This window comes from Triturus cristatus, chromosome 6 (genome assembly GCF_964204655.1).
Source record: "Triturus cristatus chromosome 6, aTriCri1.1, whole genome shotgun sequence".
Lineage (NCBI taxonomy): Eukaryota > Metazoa > Chordata > Amphibia > Caudata > Salamandridae > Triturus > Triturus cristatus.
In genome coordinates, this window is record NC_140589.1 from 1,241,715,563 (window position 1) to 1,241,727,747 (window position 12,185).

The 12,185-nt window shown below is 49.8% G+C and overlaps 1 protein-coding gene across 1 annotated transcript in view; it reads left to right on the plus strand.

Moving 5' to 3' along the window:
* The window catches only part of BIRC6 (baculoviral IAP repeat containing 6), a 1,973,616-nt gene that overhangs the window by 1,627,156 nt on the left and 334,275 nt on the right, over positions 1–12,185 (plus strand). The window contains exon 62 of the mRNA XM_085609819.1: positions 1,428–1,728. Coding sequence (XP_085465945.1) covers positions 1,428–1,728 — 301 coding nt within the window. The remainder of the gene's footprint in view (positions 1–1,427; positions 1,729–12,185) is intronic.

The window sequence follows — 12,185 nt, forward strand, 5'->3', positions numbered from 1 at the left end:
GGGGTATCTATTCTAAGGTGAGGAATCTAACTAACGTGTTTCTTTCAGATGAACAAGTTACTTAACTTCGGTAACGATGTATCTGTAAGAAGCATTAGTTAGTTAGATTCGTCACCGACCCACCCATCCTCCCCGTTCTGCGAACCGACATCTAGGGTTAAGGCTATCCTTTCTAGGGCCCTAGATTTTTTGGCACCAGTGTCGGTCTCTTGCATGGCTCTGCGTTCCTGGCGCGGAAAGCTATGTACAAGAACTGACGTCAGCGTTCGAGGGCGGCGTCTGCGTGCTCCGACGAAGTCGTCCCGGCGACGGACGCGGAGCCGCAGACGACGCCTGATGACGCGCAAGGGGTATTGCTGACGAAAAATATTCCGAATCTAACTAACTAATGTTTCTTACAGATACATCGTTACCCAAGGTAAGTAACTTGTTCGTTAGAACCATAACTCAGTTTTTGTTCTTTGTTTTTAGGACCGAGCTAAACGTTACTGGAAATAGTCTTATTACCCAGTGCATGGTTTTTAATAGTTAGCTTAAAGAGATGTGTGCCACTCAGGCTATTTCATACAGTAGAATTCTATCGGTTTCTTAAATAGTGTTCTCTAATATTGTTCTTCAATAACATTGATAAGCACTGTACAGTCTCACCCATGTGCAAGATCTTGGAACACAAGGATATAAAGGAAAAGTCAACTAATCTGCTTGGGAGCCGCATTTAAAAGAGGCTGATTGTTGTTACCTCATGGCCTTTATCTGTTGCCTATGTTCTATTTGGAACTTTTTATATTGTGATGTATGCCGCTGCTTGGGTCTGCATTAAAGGAAAATGCATAATGTAGCCTCCGGTCATGTAATGAAATTCAAATTGAAAGTAGATACTTTACTAATTGGGCAAAAAAACTACCTTGCTCGTACACTGAGTGGCTTGCTGGGATAGAGCTAGAGAAATTCCATAGGCATCCTGAAAGTGACAAAAACTGTTTTTATCTTAAGCGGCATGGCTATTGGATATTACTCGTTTTGGTTTTTTTCTTCTTCTTTTAAACCGAGGGATATAAGAAAATGTATTTCAAAAGTCGCCTTTAGTGATTCAGAACCTATTCTGAATCTAACAGTTTTTTGTAAATGTATTTTGTAAAGTACACTTTACAGCATTTAGCCTAATTTGAAATTTGTTATCCTTGTTTAAAACTATTTCGAGATTTCTTGCATGGGTCTGACTTTCCATTTCTTATGAATTTAATGACCACCTACCCTCATAGAGATCTGGTGTAGGTAAGTACATTTTTCATCTTGCCACCTAACACCTATTGCTACAATTGGCAGCTCGGTATAACCTTTAGTACCCAATAATTTGTGTGAACATTTTGTTCAGGCATTGCTTAAGCATTTAATTTTCAGAACATGTTGTTTCCTCTCTCTTTAAGGTGAGTGCGCCTGTTATTACCTCCACCACGCAAGAGAAACCAAAAGACACCGACCAGTTTGAATGGGTGACTATTGAACAATCTGGGGAGCTGGTCTATGAAGCTCCAGAAACAATTGCCGCTGAGCCACCACCTATTAAATCAACTGTACAGACAATGTCCCCCATACCTGCTCATTCTCTAGCTGCTTTTGGATTATTTTTACGTCTTCCAGGCTATGCAGAGGTTTTGCTGAAAGAGAGGAAGCATGCTCAGTGCCTTCTGAGGTTGGTTTTGGGAGTGACAGATGATGGTGAAGGAAGTAAGTATTTAATAATTGAAGTGTTGCCTTGTCTGTTTAAATATGCGAAACGTATATAGGTATTATGGACATTGCATAATTAGTATTACTACACAGTGAACAATAACAGTGGCGTACCTAGGCCTTGGTCCCTGCGTTTGCTGACCCGAAAACTTGTGCCGATCGTTGCGGACCGCTCTCCCCTTGCTACACCACTGAACAATAATCTCCATGTCTTCAGTGTTACCTAGAAATACATAGACCTGAATTACCACTGGTGTGGCATTGAAACACTCAAAATACCTGATGCAGTTGCCGGCAACCCTGTATGTTTGTTTAGAACGCTGTGTGGGATGTCATATAAGAGTAGAGTTGATTGGCTGAGCAAGGTCTCACACCTGCATTGGTTGTGTCTCAGTGAATGTGCCCCTGCTGATGGGAATGTTATTCCATAATGTCCTTCATGCCTCTTTCAACATTCTTGATAGATAAGTTCTCTTCCAGGGGATCCTCATCAACAGTCATAAGCATTAGAATATTCCCGCCCATGTGCGGGATCCCGGAAACAGTATATTATATGTGCCCCACATATATATATCCATACATATATACCTATATGTATACACAAGCAATTGCAGCCCATAAACCCTAGAGCTGAACCATGCTGTAAGGAATTTCCACTATACATAAGAAAATAGCATTATAAACACGAGAAACAACATTATAACTTGTTTGGAAACTGTTTTAATGCTTAGAAAACAGCAGAAATTCTCAGAAAACACTGAAAGCATAGGAATATCCCAGGCTGCATTGCAAATACCCAGTCTAAAAAGACTGAAAAGCTAACTAATAGCTGCATAGCAAAAAACTGACACCGTGCCTTTAAGGCACACCTGACCCCCACCTTCCCATCATGCCTCAGGGGTGGCAGTTAGGTCAGTTGTTCTTTCCGGCTCCTTCTGGAAGGATCCTGGCAACAGAGCTGCACTTTTTTCTGAGTTTGTCAGAAAATATTGTCTGTTTTTCAACTGCTTTTTCCCTTACTTCGACGTTTTACATCTAAGAAAGTAAGAGGCTGTCTTTTTTAGGCAGTTTTGGGCATTTTTTCCAACTTAAAATGCCATCTCTTTTCGATCCTTGCCCTGCTTGTGGCAAGAAGAAGGCCAGGACTGACTCTCATAGGGTCTGTATCCTGTGTCTACCGGAGGATCATGATTCCAAGACATGTACTCACTGCCAGAGCCTGTCCAAGAGAACTTTGAAGGACAGAGAGCGAATTCGCATTTATGGCCTGGCACAACCATCCAGAGGGCGATCTCCGGTGAGGAAGGGCTCCAAGAGGCCTAGAGATACATCTAGAAGCAAGTCCTCTCGTCCTTCCGCCTCAGCGTCGGGATCGGCGCTGAGGAAAGATGTTCCGGTAGGTCGTGTTTCCAAGAAGAGACTTTCGACAGCGGGCTCGCCGTCGAGAGCAGGTACGTCGTCGAAGTCCAGACCGCCATCGTCAACTCGGCGACGATCAGCGTCGCGATCTAGAGCCTCTCCGCCGTCGTCATCCCGGCGACTATCGGCGTCGAGAGACGCCACCCCTCCGCCGTCGTCAACCCGGCGACGATCGGCGTCGAGGAGCAGGGAACCTCCGCCGTCGTCAACCAGGCGACGATCGGCGTCGAGGAGCAGAGAGCCTCCGCCGTCGCCAACCCAGCGGCGATCGGCGTCGAGGAGCAGGGAACCTCCGCCGTCGTCATCTCGACGACGATCGGCGTCGAGGAGCATGGACCCTCCGCCGTCGTCAACCAGGCGACGACCGGCGTCGAGGAGTGTCACCCCTCCGTCGTCGAGGGCACGATCCCCGCCGTCGTCGCGGCTCCATCAGCGTTCGACATCGAGAGAGCAGAATCCTCCGCCGCCGTCATCCAGACTGCGTTCGGCGTCGAGGTTGCCATCCGCGTCGACGTCGAGAGTGGCAGCATCTCCGCCGGCGTCCGTTCGGCGTCGAGGGAGAGAGGGCCTCCGTCGTCGGCTTCACATCGCCGTTCGACGTCGAGGCGGCATTCTTCGCCCACTGAACATGACGGCGGGCCACATCGGGGCATCGTTCGACGTCGAGAGAAGAGTCCCGGCGAGAAAGAAGGCGACGCCACGGATCGACGTCAAGACCACGCTCGACATCGAGACCGGCCTCGGACAGGTCGGTGGTCCTGGTGACAGAGTCGGCTTCGCGCCATTCCTCCTCTCACTCAGGGGCATCTCCACGACCGGCAATTCCACGAGAGCCTGCCAGCCAACCCCGTAGGTCTTCCCCTCAGACTCAAGGGACCATTTCTCTGTCGCCCAGATGGCTGCTGCCAGCACATCATTGGCAGGACTCAGGGGCTACAAGGAGGCTGCGTGAATATGTCAGTCAAGTGCATGACTCTCCGCTGCAACGGCTGGTGGAGGCTGTGGACAGAGCTAGTCCTCCCAGGCCAGCACGTCAGAAGTCGCCTGACAGCCGGTGACGCAGATCGCGCTCCCCCAGGCGGGAGGGGCGTTCATCTGAATCACGGGCTCGTGATCATCGCCGGGAGCGGAGGTCACCATCATCGTCCTTTTCCTCGTCCACCAGGTCCTCCATCAGGGACTATTCACCCACGCTATCGGGCAGCCCAGTGTCCAGGGTCTCGCCCATAGGCGACATCAACACCTACCAGGAGGTGCTGCAGCGGGGAGCGCAGAAGTTGGGGATTGAGATGTCAGTCCCCCAAGTCACCACGTCGGTGATTTTTGAAACACTTCACCAGAATTCTGCCTCTCGTCCACTGCTGCCTTTGGTCCCAGGAATCATGGAACCCGTCATGGACACCTTCCTCACCCCGGCGACCGTCAAAGCGGTTCCGGCTCGTATCCTCAAAAAATACAAGCCAGCTACCTCTGATCCTGTCTTTGTGAAGATGGACCCGCCTGCGGACTCCGTAATAGTGGCGGCTGCAAGAAAGGGACAGACGGCATCCCTCCTCTTCCGTTCCTCCAGATAAGGAGAGCAGAACACAGGACTCCTGGGGACGCAGGGCCTGCTCTTCCGCGGTGGCTTCCCTCAAAATCTCCAGCGCGGCGGCGCTGTTGGGCAGATACGATAGGGCTCTCTGAGACTCGATGGAGCGATTCAAGTCCAAGCTCCCCAAGGAGGACCAAAAGGACTTCGAAGAGATTGTCACTGAAGGGGCTCTGGTGGCTAATCAGTCGATTAGCACGGCGGTGGATGGTGCGCTACTCTCAGCCCATTCTTACACACACGGCGTGTGCGCCAGGAGGTCGTCCTGGTTGCGGCTGACAGGGCTCAAGCCAGATGCGCAGCAACGGATTTTAAACCTCCCGTTCTCTGGCAACTCCCTCTTCGGCACTCACACGGATGAGGAGATGGGGCGCATGAAAACTGAGCTGGACACCCTCAAAGCTGTGGGCTTGGAGAAGAAAAAGGAATTAAAGCGCCGTTTTCGACCCACCCAACGCAAGGGGCCTCAACAGAGGGTTCAAACCCCTCAGTGGTCTCAGAGTAAACCCCAAGGAAAATCGCAGTTTCGAGGCGGAAAATCCGGCAGGGGCAGAGGTGGACACCAACAGCAGTCCTCCACTACCACAAGAGGAGGAAAGTCATGAGCTGTGGCTTCCTCTACGGCCGTTGCCCACTCAGTGGGAGGAAGTGCGTCACAACATCTAGCAGAGTGGGACAGCATCACAAAAGATCGCTGGGTGCTGAATATACTGCGAAATGGATATGCGCTATGTTTTCGAGCGCATCCGAAAGACATCCCGCCAAAAAGGTCCCGTCCTCACCACTTAAAACTGCTCCAACAGGAGGTGAGGGCACTTCTGCAAAAACAGGCCATAAATAAAGTTCCTCCTTCGCAGGTCGGAAAAGGAGTGTACTCCCGGTACTTCCTTGTGCCCAAAAAAGATCAAGAGCACAAGTTTCGGCCGATTCTGGACCTTCGTGTCCTAAACAAAGTCATCGTCAAGGAGAAGTTCCGTATGTTGGCGCTTCACCAAATATGTCCGCATCTGCAAGTCGGGGATTGGATGTGTTCGGTGGACCTCCAAGATGCGTACTTTCACATTGCAATCGCGAAGCATCACCGCAGGTACCTGCGGTTTGTGGTTGGAAGCAAGCATTATCAGTACAAAGTCCTTCCATTCGGACTCAAGTCGGCTCCGCGAGTCTTCACCAAATGTATGGCAGTGGTGGCGGCCTGCCTATACAAGCAGGGTCTATTCGTCTACCCTTACTTAGACGACTGGTTGCTGAAGGCTCCATCCCAGCAGCAGGTGAAGAAAGACTTCCAGACCTGTCTGAGACAGTTGCACGCTCTCGGCCTTCACGTCAACATGGCAAAGTCCGTGCAGCAGCCCACTCAGTCCATCCACTACCTTGGCTCCGTTCTGGACACAAGCGTGGGAAAAGCGTATCCTTCGGGGGAGAGACTGTCTTCAATGAAGAGGAAATGCAGGCTTATGCAGCAGATGCAGAGGCCGTCAGCCCGGCAGGTGGCATCTCTGCTGGGATCCATGGCGTCCTGCATTTTTCTCATTCCCAACGCCAGACTGCGAATGAGACCTTTGCAGCAAGCTCTAGAGGACCAATGGGATCAGTCCACAGGCCGTTGGGGAGATCGAATTTCTCTCTCCCAGGTGGCGAAATCTTCCCTTGCATGGTGGACTCGTCAGGACAATCTGATGGTGGGAGTCCCGTTTCACCACCTACTTCCGGTGCAATCGGTGGTGACAGATGCATCGCTGCAAGGTTGGGGGGCCCACATGGGGTGCCTCCAAATACAGGGTCAGTGGTCTACAAAAGAACAGGGCTACCACATAAATATGCTAGAGCTTCGGGCAGTCCACCTTGCTCTAAAAGCGTTCCTCCCAGCAATCAAGGCCGACTCAGTCCTGGTGCAGACCGACAACACCATGACCATGTTTTACCTGAACAAACAGGGCGGGACTCGGTCACGCCCCCTCTCCCTGGAGGCTCAGGCGATCTGGCACTGGCTGCTCGCCCGGAACCTCTCGGTAGTGGCAGTGCACCTTCCGGGGGAGTTGAATATCAAGGCAGACGCACTCAGCAGGCACTTCGAAGATCAGCCAGACTGGGTGCTGCACGACGAAGTGGTGGCAGACCTGTTCCAATGTTGGGGTCGTCCAGAAATCGATCTGTTTGCAGACGACGAAAATTCAAAATGCCACGCCTTCGCGTCCAGATTCCACCGTCCAGGGACCAGGGGGAATGCTCTTTTGATGGACTGGTCAGGGACATTTGCCTACGCCTTTCCGCCCCTGCCTCTGATTCCGAAGGTGGTCTCCAAGCTGCTCAGAACCGACATGAAGATGATCCTCATAGCTCCGGACTGGCCGCGCCAGTGGTGGTACCCGGACCTTCTCCATCTCTCAGTGCGGCCTCACAGGCGACTGCCTTGCAGGCCGGACCTGCTGTCCAAGATGGGCGGGAGGATTCTGCATCCCAACCTTCCCTCACTGAACTTAACAGCATGGCTCCTGAGGTCCTGCAATACGGACATTTAGGTCTACCACCTGACTGCATGCATATTCTAAAAGAAGCGAAGTGACCCTCCACGAGAGCGTCTTATGCGTTTAAGTGGAAGAGGTTCTTCATTTGGTGTAGGGAGAATCACCTTGATCCTACAAAGGAGCAGGAGGACGTCATCCTTCCTTACCTTCTGCACTTAGCTAGATCAGGCTTGAAGTATGCATCCATCAGGGTCCATTTGTCTGCCATTACAGCTTACAGGAGGTCTCCCAGTCAACCTTCCTTTTTCCAGATGCAGGTGGTCAAGGACTTCCTGCAGGGGTTGAAGAAAGTTTACCCCCCTGTTCGAAACCCTTCTCCTCCGTGGGAGTTGAACTTAGTGTTGTCCAAGTTGATGGGCCCACCTTTTGAGCCGATCCACAGAGCTTCCTTACAGCATCTGTCGTGGAAGGCCGCTTTTCTGTTAGCCATTACATCGGCACGCAGAGTAAGCGAAATCCAGGCTCTCTGTACTAAAGAGCCGTACACAGTTTTTCACCAGCACAAAGTGGTCTTAAGGGCACATCCATCTTTTCTCCCTAAGGTAGTGTCTGATTTTCATATTAATCAGTCCATTTCTCTGCCATCCTTCTTCCCGAATCCAGCGACCCCGGCTGAGCGGTCGCTCCACTCCTTAGACCTCAAGAGGGTACTTAAATTCTAGCTGGAAAGTACCAAAGGCATTAGGAAGACGGATCAACTGTTTGTCAACTATGGCGCCTTGAGAACAGGCTTCCCAGCAGCTAAGCGATCCATTTCCAGATGGATTGTTTCCTGCATTACCCTAGCATACCAGCTGGCGAAAAGGCCCTTACCTTTGGCCCCTAAGGCTCATTCTACTACTAGGGGGAAAGTGTGAGAAGTTGGCCTGATGTATGATGTCACTAGTTCTAGTGTACACCTTATATCAGTCCAAACAACCCTTATGGTAATTGGTTGTAAAGTCAACCTTATAGACCAGCTATCCTAGTGGTAGCATGGACAAGAGCAGTCTTAGGCTAAACTCTGAATGGCATGTGAAGCCAGCTGTGATACCATATATAATCCCTTGAATACCAAATGAAAGGACACCACAACAGATATATATATAAAATAAAGTGTATTTATTCTAGTCAAACCCTCAGCACTCTTTATGAGATTAGAGGTAAGTACAACACAGTCTTATTTAAGCATACATTAAGTCACACAGGTAAGTAATCCAGTTAGGCCCTAGGGGCCACGCAAACCATATACTAAGTAAGTGGTATAAGGACCACTGTCACGGAAATAGGATAGGCCTAGGCCTAGGGAATCGCTGGGGCTACACTAGCAACAGTTAGGAAGTGGGAGGCCCACGGGATTCAGGTGCAGAGTGGAAACACTCACGCGTAATGCGTAAAAGTCGATAGAATTACTAGCAGTTAGAAATGAACTGTTTTAGGACACTTCTGGTATAGCTAGAAAGTCGAGTCTCGGAAACTAGACCCTAGGATAGTCACTACCCTTGTGAGCACCGAAGTACCCAAGTTACCTAGCCCACAGGCTGCGGGTGCATAGGTGTGAACTTGCGTCGGGTTTCGTCGTGGACTTCTATGGATGCCTGAAGGAAAGTTGCTGACAGGCAGTCAGTGAAGAGTGTCCGGTGGATCCCAAGGCTGGGATCAAGAAGAGAGGAGACCTGCAAGCAGAAGGGACAGAGTCAAGGTCACTAGCCAGTGACCACGTGGAACCAGGAAGGAACCAGGCGATGTCGTGAAGATTGCAGGTGAAGGTGAAGCTTGTCGCTGCAGCCACGAGGACCAGGAAACGTCGAGGACGACCAGGACCAGGAGGCGAGCTGTCCCACGAAGGCTCTTGCTGTCGGCGGCGTCGAAGTTGGACTAGGACTCACCAAGCCTTGGCAAGCGGAACCCACGAAGAACGGAGGACTTGCTTCTGGTGCAGACCAGGAAGGTCTGGGGTGCTTCTCTTTTGCAAAGAAGCGGGAGCCAGTCTGGAGGAGCCAAACCAGCGGTGAAGATTTCAGGATGCGTCGTCGCAAAGGCCACTAGCCAGCGGGCAAGCAACCGGACAGGCGCGGCAAGCAGGAAAATGCAGAAGGGCCCCACGCAGGACTCGTTGAGTGTGGGGGGCTGATCTTCGGTGCAGATGGTGCTTGGGGTTGGGGCTTCTCAATCCCCGGTGCACAACTTCGAGGGTGCCTCAGAAGCTGCGCGTGAAGATACTAGCCACTTTTCCCAGGTAGCCGGTTCCACGTCTCTCGTCGCCTCCACGGATCTCAGCACGGCTGTGGATGTGGATCAGGGTCGGAAAAGTCTGGAAGTCAAGGCTCTGGTCGGGCTCTGCAGTCGGTCCCTCGTAGAACTTCAGCAAAGCAAAGGGTAGTCTCTTGATGGTGCCTGTTTGCACAGGGTAGCCACTCCTTGGCCACAAGGGAGATTCTTCAGTCTTCTTCTTTCGTCGAATGTCGAAGGTCCAGAGTTTCTGTTCAAGTTGCAGGCTCAGGATAATCTAATCTCCTGGGGCCCAGCTACCACTCTTATACGGGGAACAACCTTTACAACGCAACTTTTACAACGCACTACCATTACAACGCATTTTTTACAACGCATAATCCATTACAACGCATGATATTACAACGCAGGATACTACAACGCATTTTTAAAAACTACCTTTACAACGCATTCCATTACAACGCATACTACCATTACAACGCATACCATTACAACGCATAATATTACATTATACTATCCAACACTTACCCTACTGATGCACCCCCTGGAGTTAGAATAGTAATTTTTACCCCTATACTATCCAACACTTACACTACTGATGCACCCCCTGGAGTTAGAATAGTAATTTTTACCCCTATACTATCCAACACTTACACTACTGATGCACCCCCTGGAGTTAGAATAGTAATTTTTACCCCTATACTATCCAACACTTACCCTACTGATGCACCCCCTGGAGTTAGAATAGTAATTTTTACCCCTATACTATCCAACACTTACCCTACTGATGCACCCCCTGGAGTTAGAATAGTAATTTTTACCCCTATACTATCCAACACTTACCCTACTGATGCACCCCCTGGAGTTAGAATAGTAATTTTTACCCCTATACTATCCAACACTTACCCTACTGATGCTCCCCCTGGAGTTAGAATAGTAATTTTTACCCCTATACTATCCAACACTTACCCTACTGATGCACCCCCTGGAGTTAGAATAGTAATTTTTACCCCTATACTATCCAACACTTACCCTACTGATGCACCCCCTGGAGTTAGAATAGTAATTTTTACCCCTATACTATCCAACACTTTCCCTACTGTTGCACCCCCTGGAGTTAGAATAGTAATTTTTACCCCTACACTATCCAACACTTACCCTACTGTTGCACCCCCTGGAGTTAGAATAGTAATTTTTACCCCTACACTATCCAACACTTACCCTACTGTTGCACCCCCTGGAGTTAGAATAGTAATTTTTACCCCTATACTATCTAATACTTACCTTAAATGTAATTTAATATTATGCGTTGTAATGGTATGCGTTGTAAAGGTAGTATGCGTTGTAATGGTAGTGCGTTGTAAAGGTATTTTTTAAAAATGCGTTGTAGTGTCATGCGTTGTAATGTCATGCGTTGTAATGGATTATGCGTTGTAAAAAATGCGTTGTAAGTGCATGCGTTGTAATAGTGTGCGTTGTAACGTCATACATCCCTCTTATACTAATCTGGGGGGCTGGGTTACCTGCTAGGTCACGCCTTATGGGTGGGACCTGGGAGGGGGGTGGTTACACCCCCTTCCCTTTGTCCAGTTTCGCGCCAGGACTGGGGCTGTTGTGCCCCAGCACCGGTTTGAACTGGACTATGCATGGGACACCTTGTGTGCCCCAGGCATGTCTCATTCCTTTCAGCCCTCCCTGCCCCAATACACTAAAGTCTGTCTGGGGTGGTGCTAGCACCTCCCCAAGCAGGAAACCTATTGTCCAAGCCTCCCTTGCCGGGATCACTCCCAGCAGCAGGAGGTCAGACTCGTGTCTGTGGCAGCAGCATCCATTTTGTGATGCTGAGGCTTTGGTTAGAGTTAAAAAGCAAAGTAGGATTTTAACATGTCTCTCCCTCTAGAAGGGAGGAATAATATCCTCATCACCAGAAATGGTATGGGGGTATTATTCCAAAGTGTTAGACACCTTATACGACATGTTTTGATAAAGCCAAACCATAGTTACCATAACCGTTTAAGATTATAAGGCACTTTAAGAGTATATGGTAGGCTATATCATAGAACAGCTATAAGGACATGGTTCCGAAAGCTGCAGACAGGCTCATGCTAGAGCACCATCTCACATGTTACCAAGCACTCTGCCTCCAGGATTGTTAAGGCCTGCCATAGGAGTGGCTGATAGGTACACATGTGTCTATATGTAAGTTAGGTATAGGAATACTACACCTAAGCAAGGAGTGATTACACAGCCTTGCCCCAGCTGAGTGATCAGCCAGTTGTGTCATAATGGAAGGCCAGGCCAGGGGTGGCATAATACATGCTGCAGCCCCTGGTAGGCCTAGGGTACACCTATGCCCTGGGTACCTAAGGTCCTCTGTACAGGGTCCAATAAGGTGATCCTTACCAATTGGGAATGTACCTAGGGTACATGGAGTCCATTTTAAAGAGAGAGCAGACAGCCTGAGACCCTGAATGGCAGGATCTCAGGCCAACTAAGTCGAAAAACCAGCTAGACACTAGGCAAAAAGTTGGGGGTAACCATAGTCAGATATCCACCTTCCTACAGAAAGCGGCCACAGTAGCTTTCTTGCATGACGTTCCAATGGCATCTGCAAGGCGGCCACTTGGAAATCGGTTCACACCTTTACCAGGCACTACTGCCTCGAATCCGATTCCAGGGCGGATGCCCAAGTAGGCCAAGCCTCC